A 25,400-nucleotide genomic window follows, 5' to 3' on the forward strand; every position below is an offset into this window, starting at 1 on the left:
GCACGCATAGATGAACTAAAGATGGCCAAGCTATGAGTACATGCGACACCACTCGTATTTGGATTTCAGAGCTTATCTACAATTTACTCATCGCTAATCAAATTTGGCGACGGTTGATGGAACAGATAATTCGATTGAATAGAGTAGGATCAGATAAACACAATTCTAGCTAGCTTATATATATGCATCCAATATTAGCAAATTAGCAATCTCATGAACATGACAAAATGAAAGATGCCGATGGTTTAAACAACAGCTTGAATAATCCACTCAGCTGTCATGGAGTATTTGTTCGAACAATAATATTGTAACATGCCTAAATGGTGATCAACTAGTTAATTACATCCACCAGTACTAGTCAAGCATGAGTAGAGTAACCGATATTACTTCATGGGGTACCATCGACCAAATTTATACTCCGGCTAATAGATTCAAATAGAGATCGAGCTCGTAACGTACGTACGCGATCACTTGGAATGAGAAGAAGCAAAAACAAAGCAGTCTCAACTAGCACGCTCGAGGTTGATCGATCACGAGCAGCCGTTCTGTACCCGGAGCGGGCGCCCCGTGGAGCCGTGCGCGGGCCGAGGGCGCGCGGCGGCGCACTCGGCAACGAGCGCGTCGCGGGCGGTGAGCAGCCCGGTGGTGGCGGCGAGCGGGCGGTCGAAGACGGCGCAGTCGACCCAATCCTTGAGCATCCGCTCCTTGCCCCACATCTCCGGGATCCGCACCCGCCCCGCCATCTCCGTCCGGTGGCGCTTCAGCCGCTCCCGCGCGCTCTCCTCCCCCGCCGCCGGCCGCCTCGCCACCTCCACGCCGACGCTTTCTGCCGCTTCCGCTGCTCTGTCCTTCTTCTTCTCCGCCTCTGCCTGAGCCTGTCTGGCCGCCTCAGCCGGCGCCTGGGCGGACTCGAAAGTGCCTGCCGCCGGCGCCCGCTCCTCCGAAGCAGGGTCGCGAGCCATCGCCGGCTGCAGCTCCTCGGCAGGTGGCCGCTGCGTGCATGGCTCAGAGTCGGACGGCGCCATGCAGGCTCGCTCCTCGCTGCGTGGTTGATTTCCCGGCGCGATATAGGTGCTATGGTGTGGTGCAACTGGCGGGTATGCGAGGAGGAAAAGATCGGGGATCGGTTGGTGGGAGAGCAGGCGCGCGGGCGGGTGGAGGGGTTGTGTACTACTAGACGTTAAGAGGCGGGACGGGCGGGCGGGGGCGGGGGCGCGCGCGCGGGGCTCGAGATGTGATGGACCTATGGTGCGCGGGAGGAGAGCGTGGCCTCGCAGGGGGCGTGTGTGGCTGCACTTAGCCCAGCTACGTGGTGCGCGGGGGCAGGAGGATCGGAGCACGTACGTACGCTGGCGCGGGCAGAATATACATGGCTGCGCCGCGCGATGCTTGATTGGCCGGGGCGCGTCGTGCGTGTCAGCAGGTGGGCGTGGCGTGAAGCTGGAGCTGGACTGGTTGGCCGCACCAGAGCCATTGGGTTGATGCGAATAGCTCTGGATTTTTTGAAGGGTCCACTTGGCTACGCGGCTGCTCTCAGACGGCAGCCTCCCGCAGGAGCAATTAATAATTTGCTACTCTTATAAGCGACGACAATTCTACTCTCTCGAGAGTAACAGTATATGAATCATCTGAATCACTAACATTAGAACGATATAGTAAATTGTTAATTACTCAATCCCAAGAGTAACAAATTGTTAAATAACCTCATCGGCCGCCTTGACGTTCAGATTGGCAGCAAGTGTAGAGTCTCTGCTTCGCAGTCCGAGTCATCTCCGCTTGGTGCCCAGAAACTAAGGTGTCGTTGGTTTTCTTTGTGAAGTCTATGCTACATGTATCGAACCCACCAGAACATTGGGAGGTGCATCATTTATGTGCATACGTATATTGTAGTACTTTATGTTTTCAACAAAGCTCCTGGAGCAGGATTCTTGAGTGGACGATGTTAATGCCACAACGGATCGAACGTGACCCCTCCCAGCACCCTTTCTTCAACTTCCAGCCTATCGCTTCCTCCACCTCCTACGGTTTCCGCCGCCTTGTCACACCGTCCAATTTCCACCGCCGTCTCGACCCTCCCGCCGCTAACCACTCCGATGCTGCGCTCTCACCCTGAGTCCGCCCACGGTCCATGGTTAGCACCGGGTCAGGCGGCGCTCCCTTCACCTCGCCACCCCACCCACACACCACCGGGCTAGCCTCTCGTTGGGTATCTATGTTCGGAGGGAGAGTGGGCCTCACAATCGTCGTATTCATCTTCGGAGGTGCAATAGTCTATTAGAATTGGGTCATTCACTCTTTTAAATTTAAAAGAGTGAATAACCCGATTCTAATAGGCTATGACAGTTTCCAAAAAATAAATTTAGAGGAGTATGCAACACTTGGCTCTTCTATTATGACCCGTCACTAATGTGCCTTCTGACCAGCACCAGACATAAATCCGTCATAAATGAGTGATTATTAGTAACGAATTGTAACATAATCCATTACTTATGATAATGATAGGTCAAGTTATGACCCATCGCTAATGATTAGATTATCAGTGATGGGTCATCTAATCTAGTCATTAGTGACGGGTCGTCCTAAGTCAGTTATTAGTGATTGATCAAATTGTGACCCGTCACTGATGACCTGATCATTAGTGATAGGTTGTCCTATGCCAGTCATTAGTGATGGGTCAAGTTGTGACCCGACACTAATACCTAGGTCATCAGTAATGGATCGTCTTAGGCTAGTTATTAGTGACAGGTCCATCACTAATGACGGTATTCATTAGTGTAGAACTTTGGTAAGGGTTCTGCTTGTGGTATTTTCCATCGATAAAAAGATGTGGAAATTGAATCATACGACTGTTTTGTAACATGCTAGTCTTTGTCTACTCAACAAGTGTTCCCTGCTCAAATAAAATATGTTATTTTAGCCCTCTATTTAAATGCTCAGCAATGCAAATATGATCTTGAGTTATTCACAAATATATTTTTATTTTTTTCTCACTTCGGTAGCATTAGAATAGGAATCATTGTACATTTCTGCCTAAGTTTGATATAAGGGGTGGCGGTTATATACACAAATGCGCATTCTGAAACAATGTAGAAACTTTACAAGGCGAGAACTCAATCTTTCAGGCCAAATTTGGCCTCAAAAAATTTGCTGAACCCTATAAAGTAGGGGAGAAATGGATGTAACTTTTTCTATAGATATCTGTAAAGTAAAAAATATGAAAATCGGAGTTTGTATGCAAAACATATGCCTATTTTACCAAATGTACTCTTAATCACCTATCAAATTGTGATCGTTTGTATGAGATATTCAAAACTTCATCATATATTAATACAAATTTGGATAAAGATTACGACCCGTCACTAATATCCAGTCATTAGTGACGGGTCAAGATTACTAATATGCAGTCATTAATGAGGGGTTATAATCGTGACCCATCATTATTGATGAAACATTAGTGACAGGTTATGATTATAATCCGTTACTAATGATATCACTAATAATCTCTTATTAGTGATACGTTTAGAGTGATGAATACAAGACTCATTGCTAATTAACGATTATCACTTGTTATTAAAAATGTTTTTCCACGTACTGTGTTCTTGCTAGAGATATTACATTGCCTCACTCATTTTGTAGTCTAGCATCACCTCCTCTCTCTTTCTCATCTGCCTCGCTTGCCCACACCACTTCCCTCATATTGTCACCACTAGTGCCGGCTAATACTGCCTGTTGTAATCAACCGCGCTCGCCATTCACTACTATGCACCACCTAGAAAATCATAGAACTCATATCTACACCTTGTTATGGATCAATCTCTCGATCGCTATGACGGTTCAACAATTTTGGGACTACCCATCCAAAATGCTGATACTCAAAGATGACGAATGTATGTGAAAGTTATGGGGTCAATTGACCCCACACCTTTTTACTAACCCCATCTAATACAATAATACTTCAAATTAATTTTAAATCACATATAGTTTTAGATAAAAAGACCTAACTAATGATACTCATGATATATTGGCTCCGGCTCCTCCACTGATCGTCTGATCCTTGCTAGGAAGGACCCCTGGAGATAAGCTCGTAGGCGCAGTAGCAAATCGCAGGCACTTGTTAAAGCCCCAGAAGCCACACCCTTTGCGTCCTCACCAAACGACATCTGTAGGGGGTTTTTTTTTTTTTGTGCAAAGGGTGGCTTCGGTACTGCCCTAAGCTCAGGTGTGGCACAACTGTAGGCGTCCGCGCGAGACAGAGAAGTGGAAGAAACTATTTCTGATGCGCCCATTTTGCCTTTTTCCTGCGACAATGACCCATGCAATTTGAAGGGTGGGTGTCGCTTTTATATCACCGGCAACTGAATCACCGGAAAGTTGGAGCTGCCGGCAGCTCCTTTCTCGAGCCCCTGATATGGGCGGTCTATATGTGTGTGGTTATCAAGGCGCCGCCAAGGATGTGTGGCCTCTGAAAAATCGACAGCTGCACACATTTTATAGATGCAAATGGGCTAATGTAAATGTGCCATTTGCTTTTGGAGCTCAGTCACTCATATTGGCACAAAACCTTGATTGTTTGAGTGAGCTATGCAAAACCACAAATGCCTATTTTGCAAAAGTTACTAGCCCTTTCTTCCAGCTAAAGTAATAATATGCCTATTTCTAGAGCAAAGATCAAGATCCATTCATGACAACTCTTTTTTTTAGAAGTCTATTTTTATTCCTCAAATTATTTTGTTTGTTCATTTAACCCTCAGAAGAATTTTTTTGTCTCACCTAACTCCCTGAACTATGAAAACTTAGTCACAACTTCACTCTGTAACACAATTTGTCTTTTCTGTTTCTCCTTATACAAGTCATCTTTAAGTTGAAATTATGTGGGATGAGAGAAGACATCATACTCTATGTTACAAAATATTTTGAGAATTTTGTGTGACAATTTGCATTGGTTGGGAGCACTTGAGATCCTTTTAACCCCTTAAATATAAAAATGCATGCAAATTATCATGAAAAAATACGAAAATATTTCGTACCATAAAGTGTGAGATCATCTATCACCTCACAAAATTTCAACTTAAAAAATGAGTTGTGCAAAGAGAAAAACAGACAAATATCATTAGGGGTGAAATGACATGGTATTAGTAGTTTGATGGGTTTTGTGAGACAAAAAAGAAGTTCAGAGGGTTAAGTGGATAAAAAATAGTTTTGAGGAGTAAATGAACTTTTCCATTTGGTTTTTTTTTTTTTTTTGTTGAGAGAAAGCCCCTAACAACTTGAGGCTTCAACTTGGAGGAATTGGAAACTAGTGGCAAAGATCTTGGAAAATGGAAATGGACAAGGCTGTATGTATCAAGCCTGTTATTTCCGGTCCTCTCTAAATGCATCAACAGGAACTAATCTAAAATGAAATTGCATCAACAGGAACTTGACAGATACATCGCAAGTCCATACAAAAGCATTAGCTTAAAGAAATAAAACTACGATGGGTGGTAAAAGGATTTCGAAAGGCAAGCGAGCCATGTCATTCAGCCACAAAATGCTACTTGTTTGCATCAGCCAGATTGCCATAGGTGCAGCAACCAGCAAGTCGCTCTCGCTTTTCTTTCTTCGGTAGCGTCATTGAGATATGACTTGTTCATGTGCGAGCCGCCGAAGTCATTTGCAAATGGCAATCTCGTAAACAGACATCCACTGTTTTTTTAAGACAGGAACAGACAATAATTTTTTTATTTTTTTAACATAAATATTATAAATATATGTATCTATTTTGAAAAATTATAGATCTAAGACTCTTGTCGACCTTCCAGGCGATAGGTTTAAAAAATAAGAAATATTACATTAATTCAAAATATTATCGAAATCATCACGAAAAATTATGTGATTTAGAGGATGCTATCATCTAGCTTTTAAAAAATTTTAACCCAAACATTACTTGTGTAATGAGAAAAAAAGACAAATGCTCTGAAATTTATCCTTTTTTTTTCTCATTGTACAAGTTGTATTTTTGTCTGGCATTTTTTGGAGAGCTGGATAATATCATCATCTACACCACAAATTTTGTCATGACTATTTTGATAGTGTTTTAATTGAAAGCATTGGAACATAATATTTTTTAAAAATTTAAAATTATTGCCTGCTGAAAAGACGACACTAGTCTAGATCTGTATATTTTTTAAAATGGACACATATATTTACAATTTTTTATTTAAAAAATACAAAAATAAAAAAGATCGAACAGACAACCACTGCCGATACCGTGCAGGTTATAATGGCCGATGAGCCTACGAGACAAACCAGGCCCAGAGTGCCTGACCCATCCGTAGCCCCAAAACGAGGGAAAACATACATGGCCCAAACTGAGAGAATGTTTGGCCCATTGCTCCTTGTGGTGGAGTGGACCACTGTTGTACTACTGTGCTCTGATCCTCTGATCATGTTTCCTATTCATGTTCCCTAAAAAAGTTCTTTTTTCTATTCCTGTTATCTCTCATTGAAAAAGTTTCATATCGAGGGTTCTGCTTGTTCATTCCAAAAGTGTGCTTTTGCTGGAAGCATCCGCACGCGATGCCACTTTATTGTAGTATTAGTTAGGTACTTAGGTTTGATGAAGGCAGGAGAGTATAGTAACTGAACACTAATCACTATATATGCCTCACCTCAGTGCTCGCAATGATGCAGGAGATGGAGAGCGCCAGTTGCGTCAGTGGCAAGAGATATCCGGCGGCGGCCGATGCGGTAGCTCTCGGTCGGGAGCGGGCATGGGCAGTCTGCTACGCCACGAAAGCATCATTGCCGAGATGAGATGCTGGCATAATCGTAACTAACGAAAAGCGAGTACGTACGCACGGGTCACCACTGGCCCAGCCCGTACCAATATTACCTTGCAATTTGCATGCATGTCGTGCATGATTAAGTAGGATTAGAGCAGGTAAATAGAAATATTAACAAATATTTTTTGAAACTAATGGTGTTCTTCTATTTTTCCTATCTTAAAATTTAAGTTGAAGCAAAACAGAGACAAAGTTCAAAAGAAAAGTATCAAGACAACGTGACTCTATAAATGAATATGAACCTTGGATTCTATTTAAAACCATTCTATATATCTTAGTATTCGAAAGTTTGCACCTTGCAAAGAAACTAAAGAGAATAATCACCGGATAAGGAAACTTTTCAAGTTGATGATCTAGATGCAAGGGAACTTAAGACTCTCTCATAAATATGAATGAATGCGTTTTATACTTTTTGTAACAAAAAGAATAACTTCTCAAGGTGAAAGGATTGCAGCTCAAAGACAAAAACAAAAAATAATACGAAAATAGGAAAACTTGCAAGAAAGACAAGAGAACCAAAAGAAGGAGACTAGAAAGAGATAAACACGAGCATATGTAAGAAAATAATATTTATTAAGCACAAAAATCAACCATATTTTCGACAGATTACTAAATTATTTCTCTCACAAAAGGTCTAGCATATTACAAAGACTAGGTATATCCTCTCTTCTCCTCTAAAACTTATCACTAGGCTCTCAAATGGCTAGCTCCCCCTCTCTCTACAGCCATACTCATCTATTTATAGGCCTAGTGAGATGACTTGGTTCTTAAGTTTTCTTTTCTCAAAATATCATTCGCCGGTAATGCATTTCTACATACCATCAGGGTATTTTAGTCTATTTTTTGCTTCATCCATCGAATGACCACAACTTCTTCATGACTTACTTCGTCTTGCCGCAAGCTCGTGATAATGACACGTGACCCTCCAGTCCTCCCATGGTTTTGAGGTCAAACCACGAAACCCTAGCACGTTTCTCAAAGTGTGACTAGTCACCACTAACTTCCACCTGAAACAAGTGCTCCAATATCAACGTGTGTCCTCCGTCTTGCGATCTTGACCGCTGGCAAGTCCTTCATGCTCCCGATCCCTCATTTCATCTTATCACTTGTACTGACATCCCCTTCGCTTAACTTTATTAGCACGCCGTCTTCATCAATCACCTCATGCTTCGCTTGACCTCCACCTGTACCGCTAAGATCACCCTCGACTTCGCTCGGCCTTCTTGATCGTCTGGCCAAGAACCCGCTTGGCCCCAATCATCCCACCGTCGATCGCCAAGATGCATCTATCACCTGCACACCATGAGACAAGCAAACATATTTTTTCAACTCCAAACCACCATAAGTTAGTCCAAATCAAAATTCAGAATTGAAATCCTAACTTGTAGAAACTATGAATGTTGAATGGTGCAGTGTGTTCACCCTCTGAATACCGAACCATCCAATAAGTGTAGCTTTATTTTGCGCACTGAAAATTTGCTCTCTACAGAAAACACACCGGTGCAGCCTTCCAATGTGTTGGGCTTAAGTCATCGGAACATCCGGTGCATACAACCTCACTAGACTTGCCTTCTGCAGCCTCTCTATAAGAATTGCTCCAGCAAAGCCTCCTGTGTTCAGTGACCTACTCACTGGATCATACGGTTAGTTCAACATCACGTAACTTCATTATGCAGCCTCTCTACAAGAATTAATCCGGTGTAACTTCCGGTGTTCACAAACCAAAGATCCGGACTATCCGGTGTATCACTTCGAATTTGACGCCAAAACTTATCTTCGGAAGAAAATGATCCAGCGTCACCTTGCCCCACACACTGGACCATCCGATATGTAGTATCTGTTTTGTCTCCAACTAGAAATGCTCCGATGCACTTCACAACCCGAACGACGAACCATCTGGTGACTTGAAAATTCAAGCACCGGATAATCTGATGAGGCACAAAACTCCCAAATTTAGACAAAGTTTGCCAATTCCATTCTCCAACTCTAGTTAGTCAAGAACAAAAACACGCATCAACAAATACATACTAATCAAGGTATAACTTAACTCTAACGTTATCAATAGTTTATAAAAATCAAACCAAGACCTATCTCATCTTGTTTCTCATATTCCACCAAATGAAGCCATCATCAAACCATTCAAGTATCCATGAATCATGGACAGCAATCTGGGTCTGAAGGTATGGCCCTCCTCACACGACAGAATTACATCAAACGTCACGCATCTCTCTCTTTTGTTTAAGGACAATCCATTCAATTCCTGGAAGCCTATTCTATGTACAGTGGATGATAGTATGAAGAAATACTTTTCCGGTCAAGAATGGCGCCTGCCAGCTCCACGGTCTTCGTTGACTCTAGATCCTGTACTCCACGCTTTGTCCTGGTTCCATTCCAAGTATCTTGTTCCTTTCCTCTGCCCCCATCACCCAACTGTATTTCCAAGAAACCGGCACTTTAGCAAGTCACAATTGCACATTAACAGCATGGATAAAATGTAAGGTACATACTGCACGATTAAAAGTTACACGTAGGGCAGTGTGTTACAAATTGTAGCATATTGAGTTGTTGTACAACATGTCCCTATATATACATCACCTCTCCTGCTGTCCAGGCAAAACTGCATTTGCATCTAGCCGAGCCAGTGGTAAACACTGAGAGTGTGACAAGTGAGACCAGCTGACCCGTGAGAGAAGCGACCGACACTAGCAACCAAGAATGGCGGCGCATCATCTCCTCCTCCTGCTCGCCGCGCTTCTCCCAGCGGCGGCCACAGCGGACCCCGACGCCGTGCAGGACTTCTGCGTGCCGGACGCCGGGCGCAGCCGGCCCGTGGAGCTCGCTCTGCTCCCGTCCTACCCGTGCAGGAGCCCCGCCAACCTGACGGCGAGCGACTTCACCTTCTCCGGCGTGCGCTCTGCGGGCAACTTCTCCGCGGACACGGGCTTCGCGGGGGTGTCCGTGACCCCGGCCCAGTTCCCGGCGCTGCACACCCTCGGCATGTCCTTCGCCCGCGCCGACCTCTCCGCGGCGGGGGGCGTCAACCCGCCGCACTACCACCCGCGCGCCACCGAGACGGCGCTCGTCCTCGCCGGCCGCGTCTACGCGGGGTTCGTTGACTCGGGCGGACGCATCTTCGCCAAGGTTCTCGAGAAGGGGGAGGTTATGGTTTTCCCGCGGGGCATGGTGCACTTCCAGATGAACGCCGGCGACGAGCCGGCCACGGTCTACGGCAGCTTCAACAGCGAGAACCCAGGCATCGTGCGCATCCCGGCGACCGTGTTCGGGTCCGGGATCAAGGACGGCGTGCTCGAGAGGGCATTCGGGCTCACACCGGCGGAGCTCCGGCGGCTTGAGAAGAGGTTCGGGCCGCCCAAGACCAAGACGGCGGAGATGGAGGATTAGCTAGTTACACTACTCTAAGCTGATTGATCGGCCATGGCGGCCGTGCGCGATTAATTACTAGTTTACAGATAGACCTTGTGAGTTGGAATATATTTCTTTTGATTTGTTAATGTTGCATGAATTATTTGGCGGTGGTTGTTAAGGATCGATCGGGTGTAATGTTGGTAGGTACAGATTATAGACGCTACACAGACCCACACTCACAAACAAAATTCTATGTCGCGCCTGTGCTCATTACCCGTCATGGGTACGAAACCGTGCCTGTGTCCTCCATCCGTGGGCAGCAGCCCTGTGTTCGCCAGCTAACAAGGAGTTTATACAGGGAGTTTTTTACAGTAATACAAGTATATAATAATAATCTCATCAAATTTAAATATATAGGGAAAAAAAACAATTTCAAATTCTTGGTGCATCATACATTCCCACACATGTAGGATTGTTCAACAACACAATTACACAAGATGATTTCCCTAGGTCGACCTCCTCATATTTCCCTATATATACACAGTAGTCATCGTAGTTTAGACTCAGATTTAGCTTATATTATTCTGTTTTAGACAGTTTTACCGTTTATCAGTTTGTTGAACCCTAACTCGAGTGCTTCATTGGTAATTAGCAATATTCAGATTGCATCTACCTGTTCTTACTTGTATTCTCGATTCGCTTGCAGGAAAAACCTTCTTGCCGAAGTCAATCGTGTCTTGGTATGGTTGATAACCACAGAGTAGTAGTGTAGTGGTTGCGAGGGTTCTCGATTTGTTCTGTTCAGAGCCTTTGGATCAACAACATCGAAGCTAACTAATTGACTTATCATATCACCTTTCGAAAGATCGGGCAAATGCGTATCAAGTGGTATCAGAGTCTCGGTTGCCTATTAGGTAATCTCAGTTATCCCTTTTGTTTTATCGTTTTCCATTACCTAGAGTCTAGACAATTGCCCCCACAAAAATATCTAAATCTTAGTTTTTCCGCTGTCCAAACCACTTTGTGCCTTCGCAATTTTGTTTTCAGTATTCACGTTGTTCAGTTTGAGTCCACCGTCAGTGTGTTGGTTGCTAGTCGAGTCATCGTGATCTAGTTTCTAGTATCGAGTCTTGCTGTTTAATCGTTGTGTATCTCGATCTGGCCTTATTTACTATAGCCGAGATTGTGTATATACTTGAGTTCGACCACTAGTCGAGTCGACCATCAAGTCATGCTCGACCACTAGTCGCTTTAACTATCTACTCGAGTTCGATCACTGGTCGAGTCGACCATCAAGTTGTGTTCGACCACTAGTCGTTTTAACAATCTACTCGAGTTCGACCACTAGCCGAGTCGACCATCAACTCGTGTTCGACCACTGGTCGAATTGACCATCTACTCGGATCGACCACTAGTGGCTCCGACCACCCATTCGTGGTCCCGACCAGCCACTTTGACCACCCACTCGGGGTTCCGACTAGTCACTCCGACCACCTAGTCGGAATCGTCCACCTTTTCGGATCCGACCATCCTATCAGGGATCGACTACCTAGTCGGATTCAACTATCCACTCGTTTTTGCCTCCACAACCTAGTCGTAGTCTATCTATTCTGGCTGCTCTTGGACACCCTACGTACTCACCATATTGAGCATTGTCCGACAAAGTTCAAGTATCACTCGATAGTCCAAACAGAGGTAGCCAAATTTTAGAGAGAGAGAAGTTTGTGACCCAAGTACCTCAATGGTCTTAGAAAATGCAGTAGAAGAGTTTTTAAGTTTATGTCACATTCGGAAAAAAAAAGAAAAAAAGAGGAAAAAAAAAGCAAGCAAGAAGCAAAGAGTGCCAAAAAAAAACAAAGAGTGCAAAAAAGAGAGAATCAGTTTGTATTGCAAATTTTGTTTCATTGTGCTTGTGTCTGTTATAATTTTCGATTTTATTGAGCTAGTTCTAGGAACGTGTTCGGGCCAGCACTGTGATGAATACTGTGGACTTTTATTTAGCTTTGCTAATCTGATTTTAATTATTACCATTCCTTGCTACAAAATATTGCCTGTCCAAGCTATATCTTCTCTTTATCAGAATAGTTTCTCCCCTTGCAACTATCTCACTCACACCCGATAAGGTATCACGAACCAGCCACCGGTTGTGCCAACTGCGGTGATTGGTAAGAACACTTGCAAGAGCATGGTAAGACGTTTGAGAGTGTGTGACTCCACCTCCACCACCTAGCAGTCGATAGGAATAATTTATCTTTCGTTGTTTTCTATCTTCGACTAACCATAGCCGGAGAAGCATAGGAGGTGAAACAGTGTGTTTTGAGGGAAGAACTAACAATGTTGTTGGATGATCATCGACAAACTATTAATGACGACATTGACAAGAAGCTTGCAGGAACCAATACCGCATTGCAACGACTCAATGAAAGCATTGCAATGCTCAAAACACACTTTGATCGATTGATTAATCCACCACCGAATAATGGTGAGTGGATCCTCATGGTGCAGCCTATGAACAAGAGGAGTCCATCGCGAATGATGAAATTTTGAGACAAGAATGTGACGCTTTTGATGAACGACAAATGAACCGATTGAACTTCAACCGTCAAGGTATGAGAGGTAATAATTTTCAGCAGCATAACTCACATATTAAAAATGATCCATTTGCTAAGGTTAAGTGTACTATACCATCTTTTGAGGGTGCTTATGATGCTGAAAAGTATTAAGATTGAGAGATGATGGTAGAACAGAAGTTTAATACTCATTTAGTTCTAAAATGCATAGAGTTAAGCCACTAGAGAATTTAAATTTTTTGCAATCAACTGGTGGAATAGGATATGCATTGACGGATTAGCTCCTACTACTTGAAATGCTTTAAAGGTTACTATGCATAACAGATTTGTTCCACCCCTTTTAAACGTGATTTGCTTAGAAACATGGGTAACGATGATGTGCCCATGGCTCCCTCGGATACACACATGGTGATTCGTTTCTTATTGTTCATATATTCTTTGTAGAGAATAAAATACTATTAAGTTTTATGTTGTTTTGTTGCTTAGAAACATGGGAAAAGAACCATAACCTCATGCGGACGTCACCCCTCGAAGGCCAAGTCTACTCGGACTCGAGGCTGAACTCTAGTCATGGTCATGGTCGAGTCTCAGGATAGCACGCCAGTAAAACGGGTATAACTCTCTCATACGAAGTCCATTTTAGAGAATCTTGGACATTATGGTTAAAAAAATCAATAAAACAATATGTTATATTGCTATCAAAATTCAAAATACTATGCTAATAGTCATGAAAAATTCTTTAAAAATATTTATTATGGAAAATATTATAATCTATCTCCTCTAAAAAGTTTCAACTCAAACAATTACTTTTAAAATAAGAAATAAAAAAGACAAATTTCATTGTAGATAGAACTATGTACAGTGAAATTTGTCTTTTTATTTCTCATAGTAAATATCATATTTTTGTCTAAATATTTTTAGAGAGTTAGATTATAGTATTCTCTACAATATAATTTTTTTTTCAAAAATTTTCATCACTATTTCGAAAGTGTTTTGAATTTTTAGAGCCATGGAAGTAGTGTTTTTAACCTGTCACAATGGATTTTACATCTTTATATTTATAAATCTATCATCCCTTCAGCGGACGATAGTAGTGTAGAGAACTATACAAATTATATTTGAATTAAGCATTTGAATTATCATTTAAGAAGATGAGAGCTATCACACGTCCATCTCTTAACATGCTACATGTTAACTCACATCTCACAATAACAATCGTAGCCACAAAAGATTAACACGAATAGAATTCCGGTAATCCTGGCATCTGTTTTATACCCGAGATTGGAACACACGCCGTTACAATAAGCTTTATCACGTCAAGCATAATAAATAGCGAGTAATGTAAACATATTATAAGGATTTAGTTTATCACAAGTTCAACAATTTAAGATCAACAAATGGTAGGAGAACAAAATACAGCAGGTTCAACTCCTAACATGTTAGAGTTACTATGCATCAAAATTAACGTCTATAAAGAACAAAAGAGATGGTGTCACTTGCTATAAGTCACTATCGAATCACCACAAGTAGCCTTTCACTACTCTTGTCCGTCACCGATATCGATGACCATAAAATAACCATACACTATCTCATCCTCACATAGAAAACTCAACAAAGTAAGGTGAGTACGAATGTACTCGTGAAACTTACTCTATAGTGGGTATATATAATAGCCTGACTTTAAGGATTATACATTTGAGGATACATAGCAAGGAATTGGTCACAAGGTTAGATAAATTTATATACAAGAGCCATTTAATAACTCAAGAGTATGAGCATATATGAAACTTAATAACTTGTAACCTCCTATCAAGAGACTATAATCATAACCATAATTGTCACTTGAACGAACTCATCTCAACATACCATCACTAGCCAGTTCCTAACATAACATCGAAACTCTACGGTTGATGCAGATGGATATAAGCATACTCATAACTGAGAGCGTGACAATTCGAATTGATCTTACACCCTGTAGGGGTATATCTTTACCCATATAACTTGGATCCATCCACTTAGCCTCTGAGACAACATTCCTCAAACCCGGAACTACCCATTTACGCTTGCCCTATGGCGCCGGGGTTACCGTAAATGTGTCCCATCACTAATGACTGGTCTAGAATAACCCACCATTAATAAACTTATCATTAGTAACAGGTCACAACTTAACCCATCACTAATGACTGACTAGGATGACCTATAGTGATAGATCACAACTTGATCTGGCACTATTGTTATCAGTGACGGGTCTATATTTGGTCCCGATCAGAAAGGACATTAGTGATGCGTCTTTATTGGATCTATCACTAATAGAACATTAATGACGTATATTGAGCAGTCGTTATTAATATGATATCTCCTTTGCTGATTTCTTATGTAATGACTAGGCTGAGGCATCGGTATAGCACGGCCCGAGAGCTAGATGAGCCGTGCTTACAGTACCGGATCACATGCCGGGCCATTACGAGAGAGAGTGAAACGACGAGTTGTCTCAGATAGAGAATGAAACGACTAGTAGTGAAGTATGAAAGGGTACTAACTAGTATGCACCAGCAAGAAGTTAAGAGATCAAAGAGCGACACTGCTGCAACTTCAGTGACTACGATCATAATAATCATCATCATAAATTATTATTATTATTTCTCTATAGGACTCTGCTACAAGAGTGTAGTAGCAATCACTCCACTCCACTACAAGAGTGTTACTACACCGAAAAAACTCAGGGTGGACACACACATATACTATATCAGTCGTCCCCGAGCAGCAGCGACTTGACGATGACGTCGGCCATCCCGTCGGCGATGGGGAACAGGTGCCCGGCCGTGGGCAGCTCGTGGTACTGCACCCACGGGAGCCTCTCGGCGATGTACCGCGACAGGCCAACGGGCACGATGAGGTCCTCGGCGCCGTGCCACAGGTGCACCTTCGTCTCGCCGCCCGGGAACGGGTTCTCCATCTCCAGCGGGCTCCAGCTCCACTTGCCGAACCCGATCATCATGTCACGGTGCAGACTCTCGTGCTCCCCCTGCTGCCTCGTCTGGTGCTGCACGTCGCAAACAAAAACAAGTTGAGCAACATGTGCATCGTATCATCCTTATCTTCGTCTGAAAAAAAAAAACATGTGAGCTAGCTTACGGCGTAGGTTCTGTAGGCGAACTTGGGGAGGATGGCCATGTCTTCTCTGGACATGATAGCGGCGTTGAAGGCGATGACGCTGGAGGACGGGAAGAACTTCTGGGTGTTCCACCAGTAGGTGAGCCAAGGGGCGTGGTGCGCCATGCGGACGGCCCACTGGTCCTGTGGGATCTGCACGTACCAGGCGTCCCAGGACACGTTCGCGGGATACCCGGACCACCAGTAGTTGCCCACAGGGCCTAGGATGGCTACGCCGGAAAGCCTGCAGGTTTCACGATGCAGCCCATGATCAGATACAATAATGATCATATTTATCTGTGTATATAGAGAGAGGGGGAGAGGGTCGTGCTTCACTTTACTAAAATCGTGCTCGTTTTCGGTCGACTTTAACCTCGACTTTGTTTCGTCTCTCCGTGACACAGTCCGATAAGCTCTCTCATGGACGCCCACTTGTTCATCTCTAGCTACGTCCCTACTGTTGGATTTGCTGCCGCCTCCTCTCCCTCGCTAACTCTCCTGTTTTCGAGCTCCTTTGCCACCACTACTGTCCACCGGTTGTTCTCCGCAACCGGCGGCCGGTAGTGCTCTGCCCATCGTCCATCACCTCCGCTAGGCTGATCGCCCTCCCAAAAGCCCCCTTTCGAAGTCCGACAGCACAAAAACCAACATCGACAGCTCAAAACCTAGAAACCCTAACCACTAATCTCACTGGCGGAGTGGAGCTTCCGTTTGAAATCTTGCGATTTCCGTCAACTATAGCGTAGTAAATTGACGGCCTAAATGGCCTGAAGCATTAGCACATCAGAAGATGTCGCCGTGAAATGCTTGGCAGGCGGTGCAGAAACCGGTGGATGGATGTACCTGTGCGGGATGTACTTGAGGCAGCTCCACATGATCTCGCCGCCCATGGAGAACCCTGTGAGGTAGAACTTGGGGCCAAGCTCCAGACTGTCGGCGAGTTGTTCGATGTCGAACGCGATGCTCTTCTCGGTCCTACCCGGGTGCGGATCGCTCTCACCGTACCCAGGTCGGTCAAAGGAGAGCAGGTAGATGCCCAGCTCTTGTGCCAGCTCCTGTTACGGTTTCCAATTCAGTTCCCAGAACAGCAACCACTAGATAAGATTTTTCAGTCTGACAGATAAGCAAGGTAACGTCATCTCAAACGTATATATACCGGTGAGACTTGGAGCACGTCGTATCTGCACGAGTCGAATCCGTGGACGAAGATGATCTTGTACTTCGCCTCCTCCTTGGGGACGCCGGATTCGTGGTAGGCCAAGTGCCTCCCGTCCTCGAGCTTGATTCTAGTCGACGTCACCGGAGGGCCGCCCCGTGTTCCAGGGATCTTCGGAGGTGGAGCCTGGAGCTGCCGGTACAGCAGCGCCAGCAAGAACACGAACGCCAGGCGTGGGATCCTTTTGGTGATGCCTGTTAGACAAGAAAATACATTGCGTTACACTTTCGAAACCTTAGAAAACGAATAGCATGCATTTTTTATCTTTGGCGATTCAATCCTTGTGTGCATTTTGCATAGCATGTTGCTACGGGATTGTTAATGTTTAGCTTTGGATTTCGTATATGCTGTCCGATCCTCATGTGGGCACATGTGTGTTGGAAAATTGTTATGCTTGTGTCAGATAAGACAGAACAGAGCTAGCTTTCCAAGAAAAAACAATTTTTATATTATTACCTCCGCAATTAAAATTTAAAAACTTTAACCATTAATATACATAAAACTATTAAAATTTAATATATAAAAATAATAGTAATGAATTTGTTATAAAAAATATTCTATATCATCTATTTTTTATCAACTTTTACCAAGAGTTAGTTATTAAAAGTAATAGTTAAATGTGCTTGTTAGAGATTATGTTGGTGTCTTAAACAAGAAGTAAAAGAGAACGAATGTAATATTTTAATAAAGTTGAAGCTATTTTTCCACAGGAGAAACAGACAAATTGTTAATGTAGATGTGAGGTGTCGCCTAGACGCAAGCACGAGGAGATAATTTAAACTGCCGACATGGACGCTTGTAGCCATGCATATGGGCTAACTTATCGATGGTAAACTCCCATCCTAGCATCACAATGTGACTACGACATTTTTTAAATGCATTAACATACCATGTAGCTAGTTCCGCGAGAACAAGTATTCAAACAATTGAAAAGCACACTGTTGTCGAAAAAACAATTCTTTGTTGGAGTACGCAACTGGTGCGGAAGGCTTTTAACTTCCAGATTCGAATATGTTCACAGAACTAGAGAAAGTATTTGTATACAGACTCTGTTTTCAACTGGTTGACAATTTGAGCACAGCGCACGTACGTTACTAGGAAAACCGCGTGTTTTTGGACGAAACGTGTCCAATACACCCTTGATAATATCTCCAACGCAAACGGTGTGTTTTAGCCGCCTTCTTCTCTCTCTCTGAAGCAGTGTTTTAGTCGCCTTTCACCATCTTCACCGCCCGATAAACGACATGTTGTACAGGCTGCAGAGTGCAACGGGGATGCACAATTGAACACTAGGACTAGCACCGAGAGAGAGAGTATTTGTATACAAACTCTGTTGGGCGCTTGTGTGTGGGGTGTTTGAGTCATCTTAGATTTTTTTTCTTCATATAATGATATGGAGTTCTTCTACGGGTTCCAAAAAAAAAAAAGACAGGCACCGAGGAAGCGTGCCATTTTCGAATGCTCGATCTCGATTCAGAAGGAACAGTGGTTCACAAGTCCAACTTCAATTCGCGTGACCCTGTCCACGTATTTACCTTCCTTGGAATAAGGTCCTGTTTGTTTCAGCTTCGGATTGTAGCTTTTAGTTTCTACAATCCGAAGCTGAAACAAACAGACAGCTTTTGGTTATAGTTTTTTAAAATCTGCTAGTTGGATTATGGGAATCTGAGAAGTTGATTTTTCTCAACTTTTGATAGATTATGAAAGTCTATTTTACTAAACTGTCCATCAAAGTTGTTTTAATCTACAACCTAAATTTTTTTCACAATCTAGCTTCTATAAACTGCTTTTTAAAATTTCTAGCTGAAACAAACAGACCCTAAGAACACCCATAGATCCATCAAATGGACAGACAACATCGTGGTTAACGCCCGAGTCCGCAAGAAGCCAAGGAGGGCATAGTTGGTCATTTGCCTAAATCATCGGGTTCACACCGCACGCAGACAACAGCCTCGATGGCTCGATCCGGAGATCGAGCCAGCAGAAGACACCCGTGACTACGTGAGCGTACTTTCGGCTCTAATCTTTTCTCCTAGCACCTGAACCGTCAAGGCGTATGGCACTGAACAAGCTTGCAGCTTCGCGTACGAAAAAGAAGCTTGTAACTAGGAAAACCGCGTGTTTTTGGACGAAACGTGTCCAGTACACCCTTGATAATATCTCCAACGCAAACGGTGTGTTTTAGCCGCCTTCTCTCTCTCTCTGAAGCAGTGTTTTAGTCGCCTTTCACCATCTTCCTTGGAATAAGGACACCCACATGGACAGACAGCATCGTGGTTAACGCCGGAGTCCGCAAGAAGCCAAGGAGGGCATTGTTGGTCATTTGCCTAAATCATCGGGTTCACACCGCAGGCAGACAACAGCCTCGATCTGACACCCGTGACTACGTGAGCGTACTTTCCAGCCCTAATCATCCTCAATTATATTTTCTTTATTCCATTCTCTTTTCGATTTTTTTTACTTTCCTATTTTCTCTTATCTCTAACAATTTCAATTCAAGAGGAATCGTGAAGAAAAATGAAAGAAAATCCTGTCCTGCACGAAATGATCTTGAGAATACTTTTGTGACGGAAACAGTAAAGAAAAATAGTTGTAATGCCGAAAAAAACGAAAATCTCTTTACGACGAAAATCTGAATTATGAACAAAATCTGTTGGCCTTAGTCTAATCTTTGCTCCTAGCAACTGAACCGTCAAGGCGTATGGCACTGAACAAGCTTGCAGCTTCGCGTACGAAAAAGAAAAGTCAGGAGCAAAAGGGAAGAGAAGAAAACGAGAGCTCTTTCCATGTGGCACGATCCAATCCTGGCCATTGAGCGTGAAATCTTAATTTTACAGTAGCTGTCAAAATATCAAAGCCACCCGATCGCTGCTACTCGAGACAATCCCTTGTTCGTGGTGCGCTGATGAGGAAATCACGAGACAAAACACGCGAGAGGCTGGAGGGGGAGGGAGACGCGCGTACCAGAGTCGGAGGCCTTGGGCGGCGGCGCCTTGCTGCCGTCGGCGGTGCTGGACGGCCTCTTGCCCGAATCGGCCGCCATGGTCTCTCGGGCGAGAGGGACGCGAACGGGCTCGAGGCCGGCGGGACGGGAGGCAGCCAGCTGAGACGTGTAGGATTATACTTGACGAGCGAGAGGCGAGGCGCGCGCGTGCCATTATATAGCTAAGCCACCCCGCGCGGCTCGGCTGCGGGGGCGGGCACCTGCCGACCTGCTGCCTGCGTTGCTCTCCTCTGTCGCGCTGTACTGGGGCGGAGGCGGACGAAAGGAACGGGCGCCGCACGCCGTCCGCAGTCCGCGGCAGGTCCTGTCTCCTGTGGCGGCCCAACTAACACGAGCGAGCGTAAACGGACCGGAGGCGACCCGGTCGCCTCGTCCGGGGGCTGCGTGCGCTAGGGGCGGCACACCACGGATGCAGAGCACGCCGAGTCCAAGTGGAAAAAGAGCCCTCAAAACACGCGCCGCACCGGCGGCGTATCAGTTACCAGCAGCCGCGCGCTAGAGCTTCTTTTGAGACGGTGAAAAGTTTGTGGCGCGGGAGCGTGGGCCTACGATTTAGGACGCTCCGCGAGGCGACCTGTGGAGTCGGTTGCGCACATGGGAGGTACGGGGATTACGGGGAGCGAAGCGTTGAACTGACCCCGTGAGCTGAGAGTTGCGGTAACTTGCGACCGGCGGCACGAGTCAGGGCTATTTTGGTCTGAGTACTAACAGGCTAGGTCAGTATGATACTGTTCGTTTAAGTTTTTCTATTTTTAATTATTTTATATAATTTATTTATATTTAATATTGTATAAAATATGTGGTGTAATGGTAGTAAGTTCAATTCTTAAGCGAAAGATTGTGTGCTCGATTTTTGGTGAGTACGAATTTTTATGATTTTTTCCTATTTTTTTCAAGCTGATGGGCTGACAGGCAAAAAAAAAAAAAAAACCATCAGACTTGCTAGCCCGCTATCGTGCCGCAGAGCGGCATGACACGACCCAATCTCAAGTGGACCGTGCCTGGACTGGAGCCGCGGCACGTAAGCCGGTACGGCACGGCACGACCCAACACCTAATGGGCCTAGCCAGACCGTGCCTAAATGGGCATATGTCGTGCTGGGCCGAGCCGTCCATTTGGCCACCTCTGCGTCCAAGAGTGGCTATAGTGGCGTATAAAGCTGTCTAAATAGGCCGTGCCTATTGGGCCGGTTCGAGAATCGGCACTGTAGACACGACCCAGGCATGGCACGATGCAACCAGTCATGTCTAGATCGAGCGTGTGGCACGATGTGCCGGCACGACACGACCCGACTCAGTTGTGCCAGCATTAGCACAGCCTAGCCTGGGTTGACACGGGCATGGCACGGACGGCACAAGCACGGTTTGGCACACCTAGGCCCATCTAGGCACAGCCGGCCCGTCAGGCGCAACACGATAGTGTCCCGTCTCTGTATGGCCAGGCTGGCACGGCATGGCCCCCCAAGAGCCATTACGCGTGGGGCCGGCTCGGCAAGGCACGGTCGGTATGGGTGGTCTACGCTAGTGACCTATGCACTGTAGGGAACACGTTAGGGGCTCATTGACGGCCGGTGGTGGATGGAGCAGCGTTAGATGGCAGCTGAAGTGGGCGGTGGTGGTAGAGAAAGCTCGGGTAGTACCTCCCCACTACAACGAGCTTTCTCCCTGCAAAGAAAAGGGGCCAAGGGCACCCTGGACATCACGTCACGAAGGTCGACCTCACACACAACGCATACGCACACCGGCGACAAGCGATTGCCCGACAGCGGACACAAGAGCACGGCAGCTCACTGTTACGTGCTAACAGGGAGCGCTCGGGCAACTACACACTACCTAGGAGGATACGCGAGGGGAATGGGAGGCTCATCGAGTGTAAGAATGGCGATGGGCAGGGCGGCGGCCGGTGACTCGTTGCAGAGGCAGTGACAGCGCTGCTTGGCTACTGGCTCGGGTGAGCTCCCATTGGGCTTTCGGCAAACGGATGGTGGCACAGGGACGACAGCAAAGGTCTGAGTCTCCTTAGCAGCACGTGGTCGGCGGATCAACGGCGGCGAGCTGCGGTGGCGTACAATGGCGGCGACGGTGGTGGAATGGGGAAAATGGGAAAAAAGAGAGACTGGGGCTGCGCTATTTATAGAGGGAGGCGGAGCAGTGAGGCGATGCGGTGCATGATGTCATGCAGTCGTTGGCGGCAGCGCTGCGGTGAGATGGCAGAGTTGCGCCCACCATTTTTCCCGTGGCATAGGCGCCTGCGCCGGCCACGCGCGTGCGTGGGCGCGAAAATCGCATGGCGCAAAGGCATGGGTGATGCGAGCATGGGCGAGGGAGTGGAGGGGTGTCGCGGCTGACTCGGAGAGGCAACAGTCCCGGTGGCGCAGGACAGTGTGACATGGCGTCACGCTCGAGGGAGGAAGGAGAAGGCGCAGGCGAGCGGCATATGTTTCACAAGCGTACGACGTAGATCACGCACGGGCGAGCATGGGCGGCAGGCTTGCGCACACGAGAGCGGGCCGTGAACACGGGAGCTGGGCCTGGGTGCGTCGGGGAAGGGGGAAAGGAGGCCGGGCCAGTTGGCTGGGCTGTGCAAGGGAGAAGATCCGGCCCGAGGAAGAAAAGAAAAAGGGGAAAAATTGGTTTTTGGAATTAAATTCATATGAGATATTTGAATTTGAATTTTACTTTGGATTTGGATCATTTCAAATAAATATGTTTGAATTATGATTTGAACTTGAATCTTGAGCTTCCTAAGATGATTTGAATCAAGGAATTTGAATTTGAATTAAATTTTCGTCCAAAGTCCAAACCCCAATAAGCAAGTGAAATCTCAAGAATGCAGTAGCACAACACATCCTGATTCACGCCTGTACCCCAACTAAAACAACCTCCCAACCACCCCAACAAGCCAAAACCCACCGAATCTGACTACCCAGCACAAACCCTAAGCTAATCAACCAAAACTATTCCTTGATCCATTTCCTACCGCTGACACCCCTCGCCAAATCTGATGAAACGAACCAAGCAAGCGAGCCCTCGAGGTGCGAAGAGCTGCAGGAGGCTAGGGGAGTGACAGGCTCGGTGGGAAGGTGATCGGCGATGTGTGCCCGGATGCGACGACGCTCGAGTCCATGGGAGGACTCGCTGGTGTCGGGCCAACGGAGAACCCATGCACGCAAATGGAAGAGGAGGACCCCGCAGTGCTCACCATGGCTCAGATTGAATAGGAGGATCTCAGTCATGGTGGTTTTGTCGGTGAAGGGTGGAGCAACTCGCCGGAGTGGAGGAAAAACAGCGGCGGCGCATGAAATCCAATAGGAGACGGTGGGATTCGGTCGATGGAGCATCGTGCGACCTCCCCTTGGGCTCCTCTTTGCTCGGCAGAGGTAGATCTGTGCTTGGCGTCGTGAATTTAGTGGCGGCGCGTCAGACTTCCTCTGCGGTGGGCGGCTTTGCTCGCTATGCTCTGTGTGCGGCAGAGGTTGAGTGCGGAGGGAGATAGAGAGAGCACATGATGGGGTGGAGGAAAAGGAGCCAGGCCTCACTGGTGCTCGACGCAACACCACTGGATAGGGGAGGCAGCGAGCAGGGAGGAGGCGGCGTCGCTTGGGGCGGGGATCAGGGGAGGGGAGACGTGGGACGGTTACGGAGATCGGAGGGGAAGGGGATCGAACGTGATGTGCGGAGATGGGATCAAAGGACCACATGTTAGAGCGTAGGGAGGAGAGGCAGGACGTCATGCCTAGTACAAGAACCACTACATACTTTTAAGTAGTAGAGATATTTCAAATATATATTTCTTGGTTTTATATTGGTTTAAATAATTAGATTTTTTTTAATTTGGAGTAATTTTTTTAATAAATTTACATGCTAAAACTCAGGATGTTACACCAGCTGGGTTAACAGGTTGAATGGGCATCGCTTGGCCTGTTTAACCCGTTTATTTTGAATTTTGTAGCCTTTTTTTTTTTACCGTATGGCTCTACAAAATTTGAAAAAATATGCAAAAATTACTATTTTTTAGCTATAAATAGAGAACCACCGTACCCTTCCATTCCAGACCAGCAACAACATTTGTTCTTTTGTTTTCTCCTCTCATTCTTATCTCAAAGCTCCTAAGAATTTGCGATAATTTGACAAAATTAGTTTGATTATTGCCAAAAATCCGAGAAATTCCAACACCCTCATCCTGCTATCTTGAAGAAATATTGGTGATTTTTTAATTGTTTTTCTTTCTTGTTTCTTCCATTTTTGTTTTTTATTTGATTATTTCTAACTCCGAATATTTGAATTTTTTTATGTCATTCAACGTTAACCATGGACGCCGATGGTCATGATCATGATAATACGTTAATCGATCATGATTGTTTTTCTTCATGGACTCGATGGGGACTATGACTCCTTTGATAGCGGTGCTGCAGGTGACAGACCAAACGATGACTCTCCAGCAGCACCTCTATCGTCAAACTCTACAAGTGTACACATGTCAGCAAGCATCGGCTCTAAAAGATCAAGAGCCACTACTTTCAAAGTTTAATAAGACTTTAAAAAGATCTATATAGAGGAAGACGGGGTAAATATCAGGTATGCGAAGTGTTATATTTGCGAAGCCCTCAGGTGGAACGAGACACTTGAAGAGGCACACCACACCTTGTAAGCGAAAGAGTAGGGTAGCCATAAAGTAGACGGTGTTGCAGTATAACTCTGACGACTTTGTTTATCATTGAGAGTATGACTCCGACAATACTTAAAAAGAGCTACGCCGCTTTATTGCAAGAGCGGATCTACCACTCAACATTGATGAGTCTGCTGCATTTGAAAATTACATTAAGCAAACTCATAATCCTAGGTTCACGTATATTTCTAGACAGATAACTAGTAGTGATATGGTAAAATACTACAATACGTATCATAGCAAGCTTAAACAAATATTACAAATATGTATATTTTCAGTTGCTTTGACCTCGGATATATGTGCAGGTAGAGCTAAAGAGGATTATTTTAGTGCGGTTGCTCATTTTGTTAATAATGCTGGGAACTAGAAAAGAGAATAATAGGTTTTTGGTTGATTGACAACGCGTATACCGGTAAAAATGTTGCTGAAAAAATATCTCGAGTAGTTGAAGACTTTAGTTTCACAAATAAAATATTTTCTATCACTTTAGATAATGCCAGTGCAAACTCTAGAGCAATTGATATTCTTACTCCGTTATTTAATATATATGTTGATTTTTCTTATTATATCAACATTGTGCTTGTCATATTATCAATCTT

At 45.1% G+C, this 25,400-nt stretch overlaps 3 protein-coding genes across 3 annotated transcripts; 1 reads left to right on the top strand and 2 right to left on the bottom strand.

Moving 5' to 3' along the window:
- Positions 1-214: 214 nt before the first annotated feature.
- Positions 215-1,403, bottom strand: LOC133922042 (protein BIC1-like). The gene has a single exon (XM_062367199.1). It carries the CDS (start codon positions 1,023-1,025, stop codon positions 531-533), a length of 495 nt encoding a protein of 164 aa, XP_062223183.1. The 5' UTR covers positions 1,026-1,403; the 3' UTR covers positions 215-530.
- An 8,009-nt stretch (positions 1,404-9,412) lies between these two features.
- LOC133922045 (germin-like protein 2-4) lies at positions 9,413-10,368 on the top strand. The gene has a single exon (XM_062367202.1). It carries the CDS (start codon positions 9,540-9,542, stop codon positions 10,224-10,226), a length of 687 nt encoding a protein of 228 aa, XP_062223186.1. The 5' UTR covers positions 9,413-9,539; the 3' UTR covers positions 10,227-10,368.
- A 4,983-nt stretch (positions 10,369-15,351) lies between these two features.
- On the bottom strand, positions 15,352-20,364 carry LOC133922044 (uncharacterized). Its single transcript, XM_062367201.1, has 5 exons — positions 20,094-20,364; positions 17,070-17,323; positions 16,757-16,968; positions 15,896-16,157; positions 15,352-15,803 (listed from the first exon to the last, which is right to left on the bottom strand). The coding sequence occupies exons 1-5, from the start codon at positions 20,170-20,172 to the stop codon at positions 15,507-15,509; spliced, it is 1,104 nt and encodes a 367-aa protein (XP_062223185.1). The 5' UTR covers positions 20,173-20,364; the 3' UTR covers positions 15,352-15,506.
- Positions 20,365-25,400: the final 5,036 nt, after the last annotated feature.

This window comes from Phragmites australis, chromosome 6 (assembly GCF_958298935.1).
Source record: "Phragmites australis chromosome 6, lpPhrAust1.1, whole genome shotgun sequence".
NCBI classification, from domain to species: Eukaryota; Viridiplantae; Streptophyta; class Magnoliopsida; order Poales; family Poaceae; genus Phragmites; species Phragmites australis.

Coding starts and splice junctions, on each gene's coding strand:
- LOC133922042 (XM_062367199.1), bottom strand. CDS start 1,025: ATGGCGCCGTCCGACTCTGAGCCATGCACGCAGCGGCCACCTGCCGAG.
- LOC133922044 (XM_062367201.1), bottom strand. CDS start 20,172: ATGGCGGCCGATTCGGGCAAGAGGCCGTCCAGCACCGCCGACGGCAGC. Junction 16,969..17,069: donor ACGTGCTCCAAGTCTCACCG/GTATATATACGT, acceptor AAACCGTAACAG/GAGCTGGCACAAGAGCTGGG. Junction 16,158..16,756: donor CTCAAGTACATCCCGCACAG/GTACATCCATCC, acceptor TGAAACCTGCAG/GCTTTCCGGCGTAGCCATCC.
- LOC133922045 (XM_062367202.1), top strand. CDS start 9,540: ATGGCGGCGCATCATCTCCTCCTCCTGCTCGCCGCGCTTCTCCCAGCG.